This window comes from Tribolium castaneum, chromosome 7 (genome assembly GCF_031307605.1).
Source record: "Tribolium castaneum strain GA2 chromosome 7, icTriCast1.1, whole genome shotgun sequence".
Taxonomy (NCBI): Eukaryota; Metazoa; Arthropoda; class Insecta; order Coleoptera; family Tenebrionidae; genus Tribolium; species Tribolium castaneum.
In genome coordinates, this window is record NC_087400.1 from 2,847,738 (window position 1) to 2,871,078 (window position 23,341).

Genomic DNA, 23,341 nt, shown 5'->3' on the forward strand with positions numbered 1-23,341 from the left:
GATTTTTGACTTCAAAAACAATTCAAACAGTTCTCTAGGGAAAACTATAAGTCCGATTAACTTCCGGTTTTCGCTGTTCGATTATTGATTAAGAATAGTTTCTGATGCTATTTCCATTTTTCTGATCAGACGAGAAAAACCAGTTCAAAATTTCAAAAAACTGGATTTTTGACTTCAAAAACACTTCAAACAATCCTCTAGCCGAAACTATAAGTCCGATTACTTTCCAGTTTACGCTGTTTAAGAGATAATTAAATGTAATTTTCGATGTTATCTCTGTTTTTTCCGATCAGACGAAAAAAACAATTTAAAATTTCGAAAAACCCGAATTTTATTTTTAGAAAGTTATAATTCAAACACTTCTCTAGCCGAAACTATAAGTCCGATTATCTTCCGGTTTTCACTATGCGATGGGTCATTAAGAATAGTTTCAGAACATATTTTTATTTTTTCTATCAGGCGAGAAAAACCAGTTCAAAATTTGAAAAAACGAATTTTTGACTGAAGGAACTAGTAATTCAAACACCTTTCTAGTCAAAACTATAACTCCGATTAGCTTCCGGTTTTCGCTCTTCGATAAGTGATTAAAAGTAGCTTCGGATGGTATTTCTGTTTTTCCAATCAAACGAGAAAAACCAGTTTAAAATTTAGAATAACTGAATTTTTGACTTCAAAAACACTTCAAACAATCCTCTAGCCGAAACTCTAAGTCCGATTACCTTCTAGTTTTTGTTGTTCGAGAGATAATTAAAAGTAATTTTCGATGTTATCTCTATTTTTCCAATCAGACGAGAAAAACAGTTAAAAATTTCGAAAAACTGAATTTTTTACTTAAAAACATTTCAGACTTTTCTAACCAAAAGCACAAGTTCGATTGGCTTCCGGTTTATTCTATCAGGTCGAGGATTAAATATAGATTGCGTTGCTATTTCTATTTTTTCGATCAGACCAGAAAAACTTTCTAAAAACCCGAATTTTGACTTTAGAAAGTTGTAATTCAAACACATCTCTAGCCACAAATATAAGTCTAATTGGCTTCTGGTTTTCGCTGTTCGATAAATAATTAAAAGTAGATTACGTTGGTATTTACGTTTTTCAAATCAGACGGAAAAAACTGGTTCAAAATTTGGAAAAACCAGTTAAGATATAATTACCATAATTGTTGGTTGTATAACTTGAGAATCATCAATGCCACAATTGATTTATTACTATTAGCCTCGATAAGTGAACCAAGTTGGAAAAAAATATCATTCACAGTTGCAACCAATGGTTTTATAATTATGATTAAATAAAACAATCACAAATAGTGGTATTGATAAAAAACTATCTATTTATCAGTATTCATGATTACCGTAATGACTTGTTACATAACACAACCACGAATGAATCAAGGCGATTTTACTAAAATTACATGCATCGCGCCAAAAATGGGCATTTTCAGGCAAAAATTCAAAAATCTGGATTTAGCCAAGTCGCAAACCTTTTCTGGATTCCCCAACCGCCGAGCTCAATCACTACCGCCCTCTACTTTTGCGAAAAAATCGCTCAATTTGGCCGTTTTTCGCCCAACCGTCGCCTATCTAAATTCGAATCGCGATTTTAGGCCGCAAAATCGCCCCAAATAGTGCGTTCGCAACGTTGAAAAAAGTTATCTTGACGTTAATGAACACGGACGTTCGTCTGACATCCAAACGTCAGCTGGTTGTGAAGTGCGACAGACTGGACTACACTGGACAGAAATGGCGACTCTCTGTCCAGGTGTTCAGTATGGTTTATCATCGCAGCAAAATTTCGGTGAAAATAAAGACTTAATTTTTGTGAAACTGACGGATTCCGCCGTTCGTGCAATATACGACTTTTTAAAAAATCAGGTAAGTCTCTGTGAGATTTGTTGCCATCCAGTCGTACAATCTGTTGCCGTCCAGTTAGATAAGTCGCCATATTCACCAACTTTTAACCTAATCCTTTAATCCCGACAATCCCTGATCCCGTCACACGCTCCCCAAACTCCCCATCCTGGCAATCCCGTTCCCCAACCCCCAAATCAAGCGGCGCCACGTCGACACGCTTTTCCCCCGATTTTCGGGTTTTCCCCCATTTTCGGGGGTTCACCCGAACGGGGCGAAGGCCATTTCGGTGGGTTTTCCACACGAAATTTAGTTTTCGGGGGAAAGCCCCCAAAATGCAGGCGCACGACCCGAGCCCATTAGCATACTGGACCGACAGCCCCCGGAGGCAATCCGTAATTACAAGTCTCTTTTTACACCTGACATTTGGCCGGAGCGTGATTGTGATTGCCAATCACAACCCCGGATTTTTTACCCGGAAACGCACCATTGTCTGGGCTAGCAAATTCGGCTGGTTGGTGGTTACCTAACGATTACAAAATTTCGCTCCTATTTCTTATGTTTTTCCATTTTATTGCGTAATTATGACACTCAAGGTCGGGGCTTTTTCCCTAATTACGGTTGGTACAAGTGCCATAATTCACTAGTTTTGGTGATTTTTGGCAACGATTGGCATTTCTGTACGTTTGAACAAATTAAATGCCACATTCCAGCGATTACACAGTAGGCCACGGGATAATTTGTCAATTTTGACGTATTAAATCACAGCCGACTGTCTCATCAATGAAATATATATTTTTTTATTTTAAAGTTGCCCAAAATGTTTTTTTTTATTTGTTTCACGGTGACAGTTCGTGCACGTCATTTTTTTTGTGTAATTAATTGGGTCGCGTTTTGTTGAATTTTTGCCAAGAATTGCTTATTTTTGGTGATTTTTGCGAACAAAACAATTAGCAAATTACACAAGCGCTCGGTCCTTAGTAGGCCACGATAGAGACAATTTTTTAAATTCGACATATGATAATCACAGCCGACTGTCTCATGAATGAAATCAATTTTTTTTTAATTTTTTTAAAGTTGGCTAACGTGTTTTTTATTTGTGACATTTTTTTTGACTTGGTATTCTTAAGTGTTGGTTCGAGAGAAAAAATTAAATGGATTAATTTTTGTGTAATTGGGTTTTGATAATTTTTTGTGATTTTTGCAAATTAAATGTCACATTCCAGCGATTACACAAGTTTTTGGTCCTCAGTAGGCCATGATAGGGTTAATTTATCAAGTTTGACATTTGATTTATCACCGCCGACTGTTATTTTATGAATGAAATAACTTTTTTATCGTTAAGAATATGTCACAGATTTTATTACCTATAATAATTATTTTTATCAGGTTGGCTACAATAATAAATTCAATTTTTTGAACGAATATTTTTTGTTTGTTTTTTATTATGTTGGCTGTAATATATTTTTGAAATAAAAAACACGTTGGCTGTTATGTTGTTTGTTAATTTCTTGTTCAAAAATTTAAATTGGTTGAAAAAAAATTGTTACTTAGTTACCAATGAAAAAAAAATTACAAGAAAAAAATCGGAAACAGAATGGAAAAAATCGTTCCTCAGTTGGCAATAATAAATTAATTTTACTTTTTTGTGTTGACTGCTTGCCTGTCGTGTTTTTGTTTTTTTTATAGCTTTTTCCTTTAAAAATTGAGACAGTTTTTTTAGAAAATTAAAAAAAATCAGTTGGAATATTTTTTTAGCAATGGCTTAGCTTTGTTTCGGTTTTTTCTTCGAATTATTATGACATCACTACCTTTGATCGAAAAAAAATTGTTACTTTATTGGTAATAAGAAATATTTTTTTTGGTACTTTCTTTTTTTTAAACCTTAATTTTCATATTACTTGCTAAAAATGTTACATGTTGGCTCTTGCAGTCCTAGACAAAATAAAAAAATCGTAACTCAGTGGTCGACAACAAATACATTACTTTTTTTTTGTTGTCCTTCGTTTTTGTTTTTTTTTTGAGATCTTTCCTTGAATGACAATTAGACAGACTTTAAAAAAGTTGCTTAGTTGAAATAATTGTTTTTTGTATTTGTTACTTTTCTTTAGGTAAAAAATAGTTGCTCAGTTGGCTACAAAAATTCGAATTTCGGGTAAAAAAAAATTCGTCCCCCAAATGGCCCCAAAAATGGAAAAAACCCTTTATGTATATTTCTGTTCCAATATTTACATAATAATCGAGGCAATCATTCAAATATTGACGTTCAAACCTTAGCACATTAGCAGCGCGAACCACAATATTGATAAACGGAACAATTATATTTATATTTATAAAATTTCTGCAGCATCATCGATGAGTGTTTATCAATTTTTAGCTGAAAACATGTTTTGCTTACGTGCTTTCTTATCACTGTAAGAGTGTTGTACCAACGTAAAAAATCAAAATTCTGACATTTCAAGGTCCATCAACTCCCAAAATAATATTGCATCTACCTGATTTGATAAACTCTGACCTTGACATTGATGATAACTTGATAACAGTTGCAAATACTGCGCCGAATTTGTGTAAAGCAAAAAAAAAACTTGTACCTGCCTCAGGTACGAACATCTGCTCCTTTCTTATTGAATGGGAGATTTTCGGTTCTCAAGGGTGGCACGACTATTGTTACAGTACTCAAGTCGGACAGATGTGTTTTTTCGGTAAGGGGGCTATGTGGGGCAATTAAATCCGAGTAAAAACACTCTAATTAGCAACGTGATGCTCTGATTGACAAGATTGGTCCGAAAGGAGAACCGTGTGGGAAACCATGTATTGTCGCGTATGACGCACGACAATAATTGATTTATTATAGCCTCGGTCGAGGAGTGCATCACAGCCGACCCGGATTTTACGAATATGTGTCAAAACGACCCAGAACTGAGGCTAGATGTGACATTTCTTATTCGAAAATTTTGCCTCCATTGTTCGTTCTTCGGATGAATGAAACGATGGCGTAATGACATCGTTTACGAAACGGCGAAAATTAACCAAAGCGTAGATAACGCGATTTCGTCACAGACCGGAAGTCGTTGAGGGTAAAAATTTTTTTTGGGATAAAGTGTCAATAAACTGAAAAATTCTCAAGGTCACGAGTGACACAATTTCGGGTCGTAGTAGGTCGTGATTGGATTCAAAAAGGGCAACGAACTAAACGATTGGAATAAACCGATAACGTGATGGTGTTTTTGTTTTTCCGCTTTGTAATTAGCGCTCGTTAAATAATAACAAAGGAAAATTATTGGCGATTTGGTTACCGCGTTGGGCATGAAAAGTCAGGTTCGAGTGAGCCATGCTTTACCTCAATACAACGAAAATACAAAAAAAAATATTTGAAGGCCATACAATACTAAAAATTAACAAAAAAAACAGTCGATTTGGTTACCGCGTTGGCCATGAAAAATTCAGAAAACAATGTTTTTTAAAAAAGAATTGATAAAAAAATTTGGTCACGTGACGCCAAGGTCACACCTGTCAAATCATTTTTCGGTGATAATTCTCTCGTTTCGAAAACGGCACTCCATTAAAATAGCTCTTGTGCAATTATTAACACATAGCCGTCTTATTAGTAACAACATACGTTCGTCCCATTAAGGTTGAGTGAAACTAATTAAATGAAAAGTGTTAATTATCCTCATACTACTTATTATGCTTAATGTTGCGTCAGATGGTTTCGACTGTGTTTGAAACTGAAAAAAAATCATCCGGAAGTAAAGAAATCGGTCATTGTAGAAAATCAATCTGGAATTCGAGAAAATCATAAAAAAGAGCGAACGACACGTGGCCGCTAATAAGTGGAACACTTTCGATTTCGTATCGGCGTGTGGGTGGTTCCCCCGAGTCATATAATTCGGAACACCCTGTAGAAAAGTGTCACGTGACGCGATTTAAATGTCAAGTAGGCAAGGGTCATCGCTTGCATTTTGCATGGGTTTCATGAATATGATTGGTCCATCCTTGACCCCTCCTCCGATTGTTTGCCACTCCGGACTTTTCAACGCTTTTCCACTCACCTTGGTACAGTTCTGTATTTATCAAATGTCAAGGGGACTGCAACGGTCATTCGGTTTCGGCCATATTGGCCGCCATTTTTTCCCCTGAAAAAAAATCGATAATGTAGACAGACAATTTAGAAAATCGGTGATTTTTCGGGCTTAGCGCTACCTGAGTCACGTGTGCCGGTGACCTGGAGCGCTACGACCTTGGCCCGTCTCATCGGTGTCCGCACCCAAACCACCGGAAGCGATCAAAAGAACTACTTGTTGACGACACGCAACGTGGCCCCGAAAAATATCCCATTAAAAAAATACCACAAGAAAAATATATACTTTATTTGACGATTGGGCAGGGGTGACCAAACTTATTTTTCAGAAAAGAAATTGTTCATCAATAAATTTATTATTCTATTTAAATAACAAGTCGCGATATAAACAAGTAAAAAAGTACCAAAACAATAATTTCAAGGTCATATCTATAATTCTATCATCTAGTGGACCATGGTTTACATTAAAAGCCATTTAAGTGGAAACTTGTCTTTAATTAATAATTATTATTAAATTGTGAATCCTTCCACACATAAAAAAACATTACAAAAATATATATTCTGTTTGACATTTGAACAGGGGTGGCCAAACTACGAAACTGTGTTTTGTTTGATTGTGGCCACAAAATATTTTGCTTTGACCGTAAAAGAGTTTAACCGACAAGTTCATAAAAAAAGGAAAAAATTACGTTGGTGTAGGGGTGTCCAAATAATGTAATTGTTTTCGCAACCATGATAAAAAATGGAGGAAAACAGTTATTTCATCTTGTTTTTGCACTAAAAACATTTTTGCCAAAGAAAATAAAATAGTTTTGACGTTTAGACAGGGGTGGCCAAAGTACGAAAAGTCTTTTATTTGTTAATAAAAAGTAATAGAAGAATTAAATACAGTATATTTATGTGAAAAATGCTAGGGCTTGACGTTTGATGTCGGGCTCAATTTTTATTTGTGCCTTTAATCAGGAAATAAGAGAGTTTGATAAGACTATTATCATGATTTTCAAGTGTTCGATTTAAAAATACAATTGATAACAATGGTAAATGATAATTTTTAGGCCAAAAATTTAATCGTTTAAAGCTCATTTGACGTTTGGATAGGGGTGACCAAATTTTGTTCTTCAATAATAATTGATAAATTGGAAAAAAATGACGATCTTATCAACAGAATATGTAATAACTTTGTCGTTTAAACAGGGGTGGCTAAACTACAGAATTATTTTTTCCTTGATTAGCGCCCGAAAACGTTAATTTCGATGAAAAAGGGCCATTCTGGTCTTACTTTATTAAATTATATCAACCGACAAAAAAACTGATAGAAAAAGAATAAATTTGACGTTTGGGCAGGGGTGTCCAAAATTTTGTAATCGTTTTCTCAAATAAATAAGCGCTTCAAAATGATTAAAACTGAAGAAAAGCGGTTATTAATCTAATTTTCGCAGTAAAAAAACATTTTTGCAAAAAAATGGAAGCATTTTTCGTAGCGACAGGGGTGGCCAAAACATGAAATTGGTGATTTTTTGGCTAATCTTGGCCACAAATCGTTTAAATTTTTTGTTTTTTATTTATTGATAGAGAAAAAATGCCAGGTTTGCCAACACTCAGGAATTGAGAACTGCCTTTTCTGGCTTAAAATAATCAGGAAATAAGAGAGTTTATTACTTATAAGTGCTCGAATTAAATTGATAACAATGATAATTGATAATTTTTAGGTCCTGAACTTAATCGCTTGAATCTAATTAGTCTCATTGCACAAAATGCGAGTAATTATAATTCTAATCGGATTATTGACTCCGTTTTTATCGCACAAAGACAATATTTGTTAAAGTTTATTGCTGGTAGCGTGTCGATAAGCAATAAAATTTTACCATAAAAATCGTGTAAACAATTCGATTCCGTTATTATTAAACAAATATCCAATAGTTTAATAACAAATAATTTCTAACGGGATTAGAAAATGTGGGAACGGCGAACATTTTTGAATAAATTTTTCATTTTTTTTTTCAGAATAAATTCAACTGCCAGGGTCCCACGATAAAGTTCCTAGGAAATGAAGGGGTAAGTGTTTTTCTTTTTTTAATTTTTTGTACCAGTGGTCTAGTAATACGTAAATTCCAACCATAATGGGTGTGTGCGGATGAGTGATGCTCCCATATAACGGGATCTACCGTAATTAATGACCCATTACGTCCGAAAGCAAACGTAACAGATAACCGATTGATAAATCTCGCGGTCGGAAAAGTGGTAAATCGTCGACTTTGGGACGAGGACAAGGATCGAAGATCAAGCTCCGAATTGTTATAGAACGATTAGAATTTTTTCGTCCAAAAAAAATGCACAAATCGATCATAGTTGGCACCAGTAGGCCATGATCGGCATATTTTTGATAAATAACAAATATCCATACAGATAATTATGTAATATATTTTTTTATTATTAAACAGTACCAAAAATTCGATTTTGGTTTTTTTCCAAGGTCACATCTGTCACATACGGCAGAAGAGATAATGACTATTGCAGGAAATTTAGTTTCTGCGTTGGCCATGGAAAATTGAAAATTGTCAAAGGGGCCATGGCTTATTTATATTGAATCATTATTTGTTTTATCAGTAAATGGCCATAAATAAAAAAGTACTATAGGTCATTAGATTTTTATTTTCTAGTAGGCCATGGTCATGGCTTACTTTAAAACATATAAAAAATATTTTAAAAGTAATGTTTTCAATTATATAAAAGCCAGTTAATATAAAAAAATCTGTTACCTCGTTGGCCACAAAAATCTTGTTCTTGTGGACCATGGTTTGTATTAATAGGTAATTTGATTTTATTATTAATAAATTGCCTGCCGTTGAATAAAAAATATCAAGGTCATAAATGTCATTCGATATATAGTTTTTTGAGAGAAAAAAAGTTCCAATAAAAAATTTGGTTCCCGTGTTGGTCGTGTAAAAAATCTAGAAATCGCGTCGAAATTTGCGTCATACAACCATCAAACGGTTACGTAATTCGTTCGCCGAACACACGGTCACAGTCTGCACTTGATTATTCATGCATTACGGTGCCGAAATCCATTAGAAAAGTGCGATTCGTTTATTTTTTTTATTCGAAACCAATGAAAGTTAACTGTGATGCATTCGAATCGACAAATAATTCCTAGCGTTGCAATTTTACTTGGAAATCAGACGATGACGGATTTATGACGCATCTTAAAAGTTAATTAAACGATAATGTCGAAGATGTGAAAGTTCGTTGAAGGCGAAAATTTTCGGCCAATTTGATTTTTTTTTCAACGATTTGATTGGATTAAGGACGTGTCATTAATTAAAGGTTATTAAACAAGTAATAACAATAGAAATAAAATAAAAAATAATAATTCGAGGCCGATTCAATGTTGTGTTATTATTACAGCTTTGTGCTTGAAATCGATACGAAATTGTGGAGTGGAGAACAAAGCCTTCGGAGCTCCTCCAAAGTGGCAAATTCTGTTTCCCTTCCATCCGTAATTAGAATGTCGGTAATAATTAAATGACGCGTCTTTGGAAATTGAGAAAGTATAAAATAAACTCGACAATTTCACTCATCGACGAAATTCTTCTGTTATTAGAAAGTGATATTGTTTCTGACGAACGATAGATCTCGATCGTACGATAAATTTTATATAGTACTTACTTACGTTCACGTTGTCATAATCGCAACGGTTTAATGGCACGAGACTGTCTTTGTATGAAATGTCAAGGATGGCGGTGTAAATCGCACGAAATTCCATCGACAATTTCAAGCGTTTCACCCTCGAAAATTTCTACTTTTCAGCGATGATTTGCTAAGTGTTACGACATCGATTCTTCAAGAGTCACTTTGATAATTCGAAATATCAATAATGCAGTTTTTTTAATTCTCAATTACGGCAAAACTGTTCGAAAAAGTCGAACTATTTTGATGCAAACTTATGTAAAATGTTTCGGGAAAGCGACTGGCGTCGAGCAAATTACAAAATTCATTATATTTTTCAAGTTATCAAGACATACAGGGTGTCCTACCGATCGGAAAAAGCTCCGTAACTTGTATATTATTTGAGATTTTTTTGTCTTTTTCTTTTAAATTATAGCTGCGTTTCTGCTGCATATTTTTAATTATTGCGGTATACATACAGGGTGTTCCCAATTTTAAAAAAACACTAGTTATGTTTTTTCAACACTATTTTTTCACACTTTTTTCAAAAATTTATTACACAAAAACGAAGAATTGTAGAAAAGTGGGACTTTACCACTTTAAAGGGAAAAGTTTAAACTTAAATCTTTTCCAATTGTTTAGGGAACTGCAATTAAAAACGTAGAAAAAGTAAGAAGTTTGTTAAAAGTTGAATAACATGAAAAAGTTAAATGGAACACATTATTATTTTTTTTGGTTCTCAAAGATTATAAAATTGTCTATCTGAAAACATAGTTCCAAATGCCTAAAATTAATAACATAATAACTAAAAAAATATTTCTTAGTTTTTATGTAATAATTCTTTTAATTTTTTGTTTTTTATTATTTTTTTTTTTTCGTCAAAAAATCAGATGTTTTCTAAAACAAAGCAAACTAGTTTAATAACAATTCAGTTTAAAAACATCAGTCTCAAAAGCTGCATCCAACAATGCAAAAAAATGTAGGTGGTTCCATTAAAAAAAAGTTTGTGTTGTATCTAATTTCCGAAACATCCTGTATATTTGAAAATAATTTTCCTGTATAAATTTTACCTAATTTTGATTTTATTATCAATTTTCTCGAAGACTATTAGTCGAAGAACAATAGGTTTTTTTTGAAAAATATACTAGCTGTTTCAAAACTATAAAACGCCATCATAGCATTTTACAAAATTATCGTGTTAAGACAAAATTGTAAAATAGTTATTAATGATTAGATCTTTCATTAAAAGCAAAAATAATTTATGTCAGCTAATTTTGAACAAAAAAATGCGACGTTGGCGTTTTTATAGTTTTGAAACAGCTAATAGAAGACTAAAATGGAACACGTTATTTTTTGTTTTTGTTTCTCAAAGATTATAAAATTGTCTATCGGAAAACAGTTTCAAATGCCTAAAGTTAATAACATAATAACTAAAAAGATATTTCTTAGTTTTTTTGTAAAAATTTTTTAAATTTTTTATTTTCTTTATTTTTATTATTTTTCATATTTTTTTTGTCAAAAAATCAAATTATTTCTAAAACAAAACAAAATTGACCAATAACAATTTACTTTAAAAACATCAGTCTTAAAAGCTGCATCCAAAAATATAGGTAGGTTGTTCCATTAAAAAAAAAGTTTGTGTTGTATCTAATTTCCGAAACAGATTGTATACTTGAAAATAATTTTCCTGTATAAATTTTACCTAATTTTGATTTTATTATCAATTCACTCGAAAACTATTAGTAGTTTTTTTGAAAAATAAACTAGCTGTTTCAAAACTATAAAAACGCCATCATGGCGTTTTACAAAATTATTTTTTTAAGACAAAATAGTAAAGTAGTTATTAATGATTAGATGTTTCATTAAAAGCAAAAATAATTTATGTCAGCTAATTTTGAAGAAAAAAATGCGACGTTGGTGTTTTTATAGTTTTGAAACAGCTAATAGATAACTAAAATGGAACACGTTATTTTTTGTTTTTGTTTCTCAAAGATTATAAAATTGTCTATCTAAAAACAGTTTCAAATGCCTAAAGTTAATAACATAATAACTAAAAAGATATTTCTTAGTTTTTATGTAATAATTCTTTTAATTTTTTGTTTTTTATTATCTTTATTTATTATTTATATACTTTTTTGTTTTTTTTAATTTTTTTTTGTCAAAAAATCAAATTATTTCTAAAACAAAACAAAATTGACCAATAACAATTTACTTCAAAAACATCAGTCTTAAAAGCTGCATCCAAAAATATAGGTAGGTTGTTCCATTAAAAAAAAAGTTTGTGTTGTATCTAATTTCCGAAACAGACTGTATACTTGAAAATAATTTTCCTGTATAAATTTTACCTAATTTTGATTTTATTATCAATTTACTCGAAAACTATGAGTTGTTTTTTTTTTTTTTTGAAAAATACACTAGCTGTTTCAAAACTATAAAAACGCCATCATAGCATTTTACAAAATTATTTTTTTTAAGACAAAATAGTAAAGTAGTTATTAATGATTAGATGTTTTATTAAAAGCACAAATAATTTATGTCAGCTAATTTTGAACAACAATGCGACGTTGGCGTTTTTATAGTTTTGAAACAGCAAATAGATAATTAAAAGAGCTTTTTCCAACGTAAAAAGTGGAATTTTTGGAATTTTTCGAAAGGAGAACCTTGACCGATTTGAAAAAATCTCCAAAATCGGTATGTGTGGGCCACTGTGTATAAACAATTAGTCACAATGGAATGTCACCGAAATGGGCCACCGATTCGACCTTTATAAGCCACGTTTTTAGAAAGGACCGGTGATCCTCACATAATAATGATAATAATAATTAGTTGTGCTGTCGGCACATTTCCTCGAATTCCAATCATTAATTAAAGTTTTTTCACTCCTCGACAAATAATTTCCAAAGAAATACTCGCCTTGCCGGTCTGATAAGTCCGAATAAATAATAGAAAAAAAAAGCAGCACTCAATTTCGTATCGCTTCGGAAAATGCTTTTTAAGCGAATTTTTCAAAGTCTTATGCACTTTCTCTGCTCGGAAAGTGTTTTAGCATCCGGGTGCATCTTTTCTTTTCTATTTTCGCGATGAAACGATTCCGTTTCGCGTCGATTAGGAAGTCGCTAAAAGTAACACAACAGTTAGCTTATCCCACATTCGATGATCTGATTCATTCATTGTCGCCTCGATTTTTCGAGGTTATTTTACACCGAAATTTTTTCGCGGAAAATGACGCACGCATTGGCAACGTCGCGGCGTCTTTCCCATACGTTGCCTAAAATTAAAAATAAACCTGGCAATAATTGCCATTTTTTCCAAGCGAGCGCCCGATCTAATTATTACAAACGCACCTTAACATCGGGGGAAAAACCGAAATTCCCGCGCTTCCAATCGGGACACTGAAAGTAAAATTGCAGCGAAGGTCGTCTCAGAACTTTCTACAAAAACTACAATTTTTTGTGATGGTGGTGACGTGATGTAAATTTTTGTCGGTACGCCACGTGCCGCATGCTTAGAAATTTCAAAGTCGAGAGAATATCTCATCATAGCTTTCACATTTCGTTCTATGTACGGAAATGCGTTTGAATTTTTTCTATTCCGAATTATTCGGACGTCTGTCCGAACGTAATTTACGGAAAATTATAAATAAAAACTTTCTATCGGGTCGACCTTTCGGCGACGTGCTGGGAATTAAATTAAAAGTGTGGTGTAACTTGAATTTGTATTTCGATCGGGGCGTAAAATTTCAATCACCCTGTATATGAAAGGTGAAAACGATCGGCGAATTAAAGTGGGTGCAGTTAGAGTGCGGTTTTGTTCAATTTAGAACGCGCTTATAAGCAATCGTAATGTAACAGAAGTCGGGTTTTTTCGGCACTTTTATGGTCAGTGTCGTAAATTTAGAAGAAAAATTCTAAGGCCTACATTTTTTTTACTACAACGGAATAAATAAGAAAAATCTATCTTTCAAGCAAACTTAAATTAGAACTTAAGAATATCTGCTTCTTAGCAGAGATTCTTAGAAGAATGAGGTGTTTTTATATCTTCATAAAATTGGGAATATTTTGTTCAGTTTCTTCTGATTTTCTATTTTTGGCGGGATTAAGAAATTTCTTGGAGAAAGTTTTAGAAGTGTTCTTTCTTTAGAAGCTAAGCCCAAAAGTTAAAAACTGACAAAAGTAGCATCTCCTGGTACTCAGAAGAAAAAATTCTTAGCAAGCAAGAATCTAGGATATGATTGGTTTTGATTTAGAAGTTTCTTCTAACTTTTTCTATATGAAAGATTTTTTGATAGATTCCGTTAGGGACCAAAAAGGAATTTAAGAAATAAAAAGAAAAACCCTGAATCATAAGGATTTGGATTTTTAGAAGAAAGATTTTTTGATATATTCTATTAGACTAGAACAAAATTTAGAAATAGAAGAACCTAGAATCTGAAGAGTTTTGATTTTTAGAAGTTTCTTCTAACTTTTTTTGGATGAAAGATTTTTTGATAGATTTTGTTAGGGACCAAAAAGGAATTTAAGAAATAGAAAAACCCTGAATCATAAGGATTTGGATTTTTAGATCCTTTCTTCTAATTTTTCCCAGAAGAAAGATTTATTGATACATTCTATTAGACTAGAACAAAATTTAGAAATAGAAGAACCTAGAATCTGAAGGGTTTTGATTTTTAGAAGTTTCTTCTAACTTTTCTTGGATGAAATATTTTTTGATAGATTCTGTTAAGGACCAAAAAAGAATTTAAGAAATAAAAAGAAAAACCCTGAATCTTAAGGGTTTTGATTTTTAGATCCTTTCTTCTAATATTTCCCAGAAGAAAAATTTTTTGATACATTCTATTAGACTAGAACAAAATTTAGAAATAGAAGAACCTAGAATCTGAAGGGTTTTGATTTTTAGAAGTTTCTTCTACCTTTTCTTGGATGAAAGATGTTTTGATAGATTTTGTTGGGGACCAAAAAGGAATTTAAGAAATAGAAAAACTCTGAATCATAAGGATTTGGATTTTTAGATCCTTTCTTCTAATTTTTCCCCGAAGAAAGATTTATTGATACATTTTATTAGACTAGAACAAAATTTAGAAATAGAAGAATCTAGAATATGTGGGGTTTTGATTGTTAGAAGTTCCTTCTAACTTTTCTTGGATGAAAGATTTTTTGATAGATTTTGTTAGGGATCAAAAAGGAATTTAAGAAATAGAAAAACCCTGAATCATAAGGATTTGGATTTTTAGATCCTTTCTTCTAATTTTTCCCCGAAGAAAGATTTATTGATACATTCTATTAGACTAGAACAAAATTTAGAAATAGTAGAACCTAGAATCTGAAGGGTTTTGATTTTTAGAAGTTTCTTCTACCTTTTCTTGGATGAAAGATTTTTTGATAGATTTTGTTAGGGACCAAAAAGGAATTTAAGAAATAGAAAAACCCTGAATCATAAGGATTTGGATTTTTAGAACCTTTCTTCTGATTTTTCCCAGAAGAAAGATTTATTGATACATTCTATTAGACTAGAACAAAATTTAGAAATAGAAGAACCTAGAATCTGAAGGGTTTTGATTTTTAGAAGTTTCTTCCAACTTTTCTTGGATGAAAGATTTTTTGATAGATTTTGTTAGGAACCAAAAAGGAATTTAAGAAATAGAAAAACCCTGAATCATAAGAATTTAGATTTTTAGATCCTTTCTTCTAATTTTTCCCAGAAGAAAGATTTATTGATACATTCTATTAGACTAGAACAAAATTTAGAAATAGAAGAACCTAGAATCTGAAGGGTTTTGATTTTTAGAAGTTTCTTCTAAGTCTTCTTCAAAGAAAGATTTTTTGATTTGTTTTGTTAGAGACCAGAAAGGAATTTAGAGATAGAAGAACCCAGAATCTAAAGGGTTTTGATTTCTAGAAGTTCCTTCTAACTTTTCTTGAATGAAGATTTATTGATACATTCTGTTAGAGTTCAGAAAGGAACTTAGAAATAGAAGGGTTTTGATTTTTAGAAGTTCCTTCTAACTTTTCTTAGAAGATTTATTCACGAGTGTTTCTATTTTCCCGTTATTGAAGAAAGATTTTTTTCTAACCATTTCGAAGATACTTTCTGTATTTGAGAAATACAGAATATAGAAGTAGTTTCTTCTAACTTTCTCATTTCTTTGCAGCAATTATCTTTCCCCTCCGTGCAAAACGGCTACACCTCGTTCAGTTTTTCGATGTCTAGTACGGCGGACATGGAGGGCCCCGGGGGCAGTTTCGAATGCGTCCAGCAGACGGGTCCCCCCCGGGGCTCCCTCGAAGTCCTCGGTTCGATACCATACAAAGTCCGTGTCCGCGCCAACGACGACATCTACGAAGCCACCCGTCATCGTATGACCATCGCCGAAGAAAATCACAAGAACAAATGGTATTTGCCACCCCTTTTAACCCCCACCCCTCCTTCATTGGCATTTTTCCAGCACAAGGGAGATAAAACCGAACGAAAAAGACATCGGCCGCAAAGTGAAATTGAAACAGAGTCGCGCCTCTCTGCCGCCCATTCGTCGGGAGCCGCCGCCCCCGGCCCCCAAACCGTCTTATCAGCCCTCCAAGCCGGCCCCGCCGCCCCCCATCATCTCCTCCAGCAACGGCCTCTCCAACGGCTTGGGCAGCAATCACGTGAGCAGCTCCAGGCCCCAAATGAATAAACCCTCCGTCCCCGATATCGCCCGGAGGCCCATCAAGTACGTCCCTGGTATATTTTTAAAACCCACCCCTCAATCCGTGTTTTCAACCAGGGTCGAAAAACAATCCTTCGAAATCCCGTTATCCTGTCACTAATTTGTAAGTTTTTCCGTAATATTGTTAAGATTTGGAGGTTAGTTACCTCCCCTCACGCGGCCATTACGCATTTTTTTCAACTAGTGTCAAAATTAATCTCCCTCTGTTGTTTTTCCAGAGAGCGATTAATTCACCTTCTTGCGTTGAGGCCCTTTAAAAAAGTTGAATTACACGACCGAATAACGAAAGGTTTGTATCAAAATTTAGGGTTTTTTGCGACTAATTCGCCCATTTTGTTTAGAGGGTGTGAGGGAGAAAAATGGGATAACTTCGATCCTCAAACAGATTTCCTTTATGAAAGATAACTGTTATCACCTCAATAGGGCGATGTGGAACGAAGTGAACGAAGACTGGCCTTTTTACACCGAATCGGAACGACAAATGTTGAAAAGGTAAAATCTAGGGATTTTTTTTTCCTACAGGCAAAAGTTGCATAATCGCGTGACTTATCAGATAAGACGATATTTTTAGCGCACAATAGTAGGTACTAAACAAAAGACAATCGTAATCTTGTTCTAATGACAATCATCGAATTTCTTTATCATTGTGGTTTTTTGTTTCCGGCGTTGCGTTGATGACGTTTCGTCGAATAGTAAACATGTTTTTTTTATCGATTTGGTAATTTACAGGCCATTAATAGTTCATTGTACTGGAATTTTTTCCATGTCAAAATTTATTTTTAATCGCCTATTTTCTGAACTCGATTTTTATTAAAAATTGCATAATTTAATTGTTTACTATTCTATTTACTATGTTGGTCAATAAAATATACTACGTTTTTATTGCCTGCTGTGTAACACTTTTCCCAAAACACTCGTTTTATTACGTGTCGTGATCCCTGATTTTTTTCATTGCCCACTTGGTAAACAATTTTTTTTATTTAAAGTCCCTATGTTTCAATTATTGTACAACATTTGAATTTATTGCGACATTAAGGCTTGAAAAATAAAAGTATTTAACTATGTTTTGCTTTATTTCCCCCGTGGGACGTGAAAAATCCAGATATTTTTTTTTTTCGAAAAAATTTGTTTCCTCAATAGGATTTGAAAAAAAATTTTTTTAGGCGGAAGCCGGCAAACCTAACCCCTCCCGGCAGCAGCGACGGCGGCAGCTCCGGCAGCGGTCAATCCCCCACCAGCACCCACCCCGGTTCCCCCCCTCCCATTTCGACGACGTCATCATCATCGAAACGTCCCGGTTACTACGACAACCAGGACGGTCTTCCGACGAAACGTCAACGTATCTCCCACTATCGCAAACCCTCCGAACAAAATTATCGTTCGCCAATCGAAAACAACAGCAGCCAACGTCGTCCACCGACGGATTCACGTGACGCCAGCAACATGAATCCGCGCAGCAGGGAATCCCCGACAACGGCAACGGCGACGGCGGCGGCGGCGGCGGCGCCTACTGTTGCCCTTAGCAACGGCGATACGAAATTGCGCGCCGACGATGATAAGCAACGTTGTGATAGTCATAGTTTAAGCTACGGTGGACGTAATTCGCCGTTAACGAACAACAAAACGACGACAACGGAAAACGGTTACGTTAACGGGAAATGCACACCGAGAGAGAAAGAGAGGATGAGAGAGAGGGTGTCGAGTTCGAGTCAGAGGAGTGTCAGGGTCAGTCCAGACAGCCAATCGGAGGCGATGGGGGGCGGGGATAGGGTGTCGCCAATTAGGGAAAAAGGGGCGGTGGCTAAAGTCGACAGCAGTTCCGAATTTCCGGATTATTTAACGTAACTTTATATTTTTGTGTTTTTTTTTCGTAATATAGTTTTTTGTAGTGAATACACTACGATAAAAGATGCCGATCAAAGGCGGCGTTTCAAAGCCGATTTCAACGCCGACTATGCCGAATATAAGGACCTTCACGGAATCGTTGAAAAAGTGTCTCGGAGGTTTGTCGATTTAGAATTGAAGCTTAAGCAAGAAGACGCGTCTAGTCCCAGATTTAAAGTAAGTAACACAGAAAAAAATTGTTTTTTTCATAGCCAACGAATTGTGTTTGTTGCACAATTATTTTACGGTTCTTAATGAGGACTATCTGCACTGCGTAATAACTGTTATTTGTTCGTATTATAATAAAGCGGAGCCAGTGAAAGTAATGAAACGATTGTACCAAGTACCGAGAGTCAAGTTGTTTGATTCGAAACACCGTAATTAACCTGAATTGGCGATGAAATAACGAATTCATCGAAAAATTTGGTGAAATATTCAAAAAAAAATTTTTTTTTCATGGCCTTTTGGGGACACAAATTTTTTTTCGTTATGAACGGTAAATTGATAAAATTAGTTCAACTGTATTTTCGCGTTTTAACAATTATTTTTTCCTCAAAATAAAAGTCAAATATTTTAAATCTGAGGATGTTTTTTTTTTAATTTATTAAAATTTGTGTCGGTTTTAAATGTTTGTGGCTTATTGGGGTTACATTCTATTTTATTGCAAAAATTGGTTACTCAGTTGACTATGACAATTTTTTGTTTTTACTCCAAAAATAAATTTGGTTGCCAAATAGGCTATGAAGTCTTGAAAAAAATTGATAATCGTATTGGCACGGCGAAAAAATTTGGTTACCGCATTGGTGGGATATATATATTTTAATTTAATATATAACATTTAATATAGTGGCGGTCAGCTCGATTTGCGTGTGCGTCATCAATTTCATTTTTTCATTACCAACACAAAGCTATAAAAAATTATCAAAAACAATGCAAATTTAAACAGCTAAGGGCTATCTAAGGGTGGTATCCTTGAACATTAATTTACATGTGCACTTCGACAACACCGTCAAGTGTCACGAATTTGTCAAACTGACATTGACAGTAAATTATAGACGTCGTCTCATGGTTGTCGAAAGTGTTATCGGTGTTAATCGCAAGTATTTTCTGTTCGTTTATTGTGTTTTGTGATTTGCGTTTCGTTAGGTTTTTGATTCTGCGTTTATTAGTTCTTGTTTTGTGAATCTGTATTTTTTGTAACAACTTATAATTTAAACACTTCGTAACCTCAAAAAATATTTGATAGTTTGTCACCGCTATGCCCCTGCTATGTAAACGTAGTTACAGAAATGTCAGATGACGCACACGCAAATGGAGCTGATATATATTATATGTTTGTTTTTAATCAAAAAATAAATTTGGTTGCCAAATAGGCCTTGAGAAGTATTGAACTCGTGACAGTATTGAAAAAAATTAGTAATCGTATTGGCACGGCGAAAAAATTTGGTTACCGCATTGGTGATGAGGAAACGAATGATATAATGGTTGTCGTAACGCATATTTGTGTTGTTTTCAGGATCTAAAAAAGCAAATCGTACGAGAATACAATGAAAACAAGAACGATCTGGAACACCAAAAACTAAAGCGCCGCTTTCAATATCTCCACGACAAACTGTCGCACATAAAACGTCTCGTCTTAGAGTACGACCAGGGTTTAGCCAACAACCGATACTGACCCTGGGCGCTTTCGGCCTCGAGGCCCCACGCCCCGGCACATTGCTATGGACTCCTGCCATCGGACGACTCAATACTAACATCACGAACCACAAAAATCCCATTGAAAGTTTAAAAACTAGACACACACACACACACACAAATTAGTCGCTTCGGTTATTTATTATTTATAGGTTAAGTGGCGGCCATTGCTCAAATTGCTTTGTGATACGATTGATTGATTGATTTTGTTTTGGCACAAACGGGACGCCACTGGTAATTTGGTTGAGTTCGAGTGCCATAATAACGATCCGAAAATCCCCAAATTGACAACAGTATTGCCATTTTGACCAGTTACCATTGATCTTCCGCGCTCTTTTTTTATATGTATATGTTGTTTCTTCCGATTTTCCTGTGCCAAACTCCTTTTATTTATTGCGATAATCTCATTGGACGTCCCTGGACGCGCCAACTAGATCTAATTTCGTAGGCGTAGAAAAAATATATTATTGAACTGTGATGACCACGCTCATTCCGTTAGTGTTACGTTGTCCAGTAGCAGTGCCCTTCCTGCCAATCAGACTGTCCGTCGATGTGGTTGTGATTGTACATATGATCTTCGATGACGACCTGGCCTGACCTTGACTCATCAAATATATATACAGTACCATGTATCTATATTACATATATAATTAATATGTTAGAGTATGCTTAATCAACTTTATTCTGTCTTCTCGCTTATTTTATCGTTTTTTTTCCTTCTGAGAACAAAGCAAAAACCAAAAAAAATAAAAAATATTAAATGTCGTTAGTCCGGGGTTGTGTAATTCTATACGTACCGAGTCAATTGTTGAAAATTTGCCTGAATGTTATATTAATTGATTACATGACACGTGGATTAATGTGATAAAAGTAATGGTTCATTGGTTGTTTGGTTTGGTTGGTTATATTGTTTTTTTTTGTTTATTGTATGAGTAATTCCAGTGACCGTACGTAGACTAACATGTTTTCGAGCGCATTGATTGCTCTCTTTCTCTCTCTGTTGTTATGTAAAACGTGCCACTTGTTGCCAAGCTCGGTCTGTTGTCGATTTATGTTATATATCACTGTAAATAAGTAAAACAGTCTGTTTACGTTTTTGTCCAGTTCGTAATCAAGTGGCTAGGGTTTTATAACGACATTATGTTTTATTGTAAATTTTGAACTATGCAATATATTTAAAAGCATCCCGATTTTTGACTATTATTTCGCACCCCGCCACTGGATTTACATCATAACGAGCCGCCACTGGAATTACCGTCACTTGTCACAATGACAGTGGCGAGGTTATGTTCATGAGCAATCAAAACCGAGCACTTTAATAAATAATGGACGAGGTTTGTGCATTTTATCCAAAAAAACACATAAAATTTGCCAATTCCAGTCACCGGAAGCGTTAAAAGAACTGGGAAACAGCGCTGTCAAAAATCAAAAATATGAAGAAGCGATTTTATACTACACTCAAGCCCTTAAGAGCGATTCTAACAACTACACCCTGTATAGTAATCGATCTTTTGCATTCCTCAAGGTCCAACAATACTATTTTGCAATGCAAGATGCAAACGAAACGATCAGACTGAACCCAAACTGGCCCAAAGTGACGAATTTTTCTGGCTTATTTTTAACCAGGTTTGAAACGATTTTTTAGGGTTATTTCCGCAGGGCTGAGGTCGAATATTCGGCCAAACACTTTGTGGAAGCCTGTGAGTCGTACCAAAAAGCCTTAAGTTTAAAACCCGACGATATCAATATTATTGAGGCCCTTAGTAGGGCCAAAAGACAGATTGCCAAGGAGAGAAAAGCGGACGAGGTCATACCATGGCTGGGGGCCGGCATTGGCATCGTCATAGGGGTGATAATCGTCATAGCTGACTGTATTTTCACCCACAAACCGACAGTGAGTCAAAATTTGAAAAATTTTGAAAAAAAAAAACCAAAAAAATTTCAGCACCCTCTTTTGATGGCTTTCGTCACCATAATTATAGCCATGGTGGGGTACGGAATCGCCAAAACCTACAGATATTACGTGAGGTGTCAAAGGGACGGGCTACTAGAGCCCCCACCTGACCTAAGTACGCACTAATTTTTAATAATTTTTTTTTTTAATTTTTTTTATTGAAGTGAGTGAAGATGATAGGGACGAAACGTGCGAGAAAGAGACGAAACATACCCCCAGATACACCAAATCGCAAGCGAGACAGAGATACAAGAAGGGAAAGTTGTGAAAAATCGGCCTCACATTCCGTTAACCCCATTTATGGTTGTTGCTTATGTAAGATGGTACATAATGTGTTTGATGTTGTTGAATAAAATTATTTAAAAAAAAAGTGTTTTTTTTTTATTATCCCTTTGGCCATGAACATCAAATCGCCTAAAAATAGAACTCAGAGTTGTCCACATTTTCGAGCAATGCTATTTTAAGACGTACGAAAATTGCAAGCACGATTTAATTAAATTGGAATGTAATAATGCGTTGCGATGTTTTCCGGTTCCCGGAGGAACGATTGTAATTAGAGTAATGGAAAACGTAAAGTTGGGCTCAATTGAAACCGTTTTTTATCACCAACAAAGGATACAATTTTTTTGGTAACACAAACAACAGTTCAAATGATTTGTCGTGTGAAAAAAGTGAATTTGCAAATTGATCTTTGATCTATTAGTTATACAGGGTTAGTAAAAAGTATTTTTTGCTACACTACCTCAAAAATTAAAAATCAGCGTTGACTTTTTTCTCCATGTGAATTTTTCCATCCTTTCAATTAAAATTACTAATATCAATAAAATAATAAATGTGAAAATATTTATCAAAATTCTATGATTTCTAGTGTTACTCTAAAACAACGATGTTTTCGGGCAAAAAACTTTAATAAAATTGTTGCTAACACCAAAAATGTTGAAAAAAAGTGTAAATTAATTACGGGAAAAATCTTGAAAAAACTCCAAAAACCATATTTAAAAAATCTAGAAGTTAATTTTTTTGTTCAGTTTTCACTATTTTTTATTGTTTTTATGTTTCATAAATAATTGTTTCCTAACACAATGAAAAATTATTATTTTTGAATTTACTTTCAGTCTTTGGCAGTTTTTTGAATTAAAAAAATTAATTCATTCATGTGCCAACAATTAATATTTATTGCTGATTAAATTATATCGTGATCACGCGATACTTATTTGTCGATTTTGTAATTTTACCTTTATATCTAAGGATTTCTCTACTAGATTATTTGGTGCACCAACTTTTGCACACCCTGTATATTTTTCGTTTTAGTCTTTCTTTTTTATTTTTTGAATTAATTTTCCGCTTTTTTCGTTCCTTATTTATATCACAACCCTATTCCTTTCTAATTTATATTTTATTTCCTTACGATCTTGTTCCTGATTATTTTGGTTTACGTTTTATCTTTATCATTACAATATTTTTGTTCCTTTTTGTTTCTTTTTATTAATTTTATCTACAAAAAACCTCAG

General features: G+C 34.1%; 2 protein-coding genes across 2 annotated transcripts; both read left to right on the forward strand.

The window, feature by feature from the left end:
- Positions 1 to 1,676: 1,676 nt before the first annotated feature.
- On the forward strand, positions 1,677 to 21,066 carry Su(Tpl) (Suppressor of Triplolethal). Its single transcript, XM_008201646.3, has 9 exons — positions 1,677 to 1,871; positions 7,933 to 7,983; positions 15,743 to 15,984; positions 16,037 to 16,300; positions 16,516 to 16,586; positions 16,639 to 16,789; positions 17,461 to 18,138; positions 18,187 to 18,358; positions 19,698 to 21,066. The coding sequence occupies exons 1-9, from the start codon at positions 1,740 to 1,742 to the stop codon at positions 19,854 to 19,856; spliced, it is 1,920 nt and encodes a 639-aa protein (XP_008199868.2). The 5' UTR covers positions 1,677 to 1,739; the 3' UTR covers positions 19,857 to 21,066.
- A 14-nt stretch (positions 21,067 to 21,080) lies between these two features.
- LOC100142201 (hsp70-Hsp90 organising protein) lies at positions 21,081 to 22,166 on the forward strand. Its single transcript, XM_001807789.4, has 5 exons — positions 21,081 to 21,210; positions 21,258 to 21,470; positions 21,522 to 21,770; positions 21,822 to 21,945; positions 21,995 to 22,166. Exons 1-5 carry the CDS (start codon positions 21,202 to 21,204, stop codon positions 22,096 to 22,098), a joined length of 699 nt encoding a protein of 232 aa, XP_001807841.2. The 5' UTR covers positions 21,081 to 21,201; the 3' UTR covers positions 22,099 to 22,166.
- Positions 22,167 to 23,341: the final 1,175 nt, after the last annotated feature.

Bases quoted from the DNA above. Each gene is read 5' to 3' on its own strand.
- LOC100142201 (XM_001807789.4), top strand. The intron at 21,471-21,521 runs GTGACGAATTTT...ACGATTTTTTAG, and splicing joins TGAACCCAAACTGGCCCAAA to GGTTATTTCCGCAGGGCTGA. The intron at 21,771-21,821 runs GTGAGTCAAAAT...AAAAAATTTCAG, and splicing joins TTTTCACCCACAAACCGACA to CACCCTCTTTTGATGGCTTT.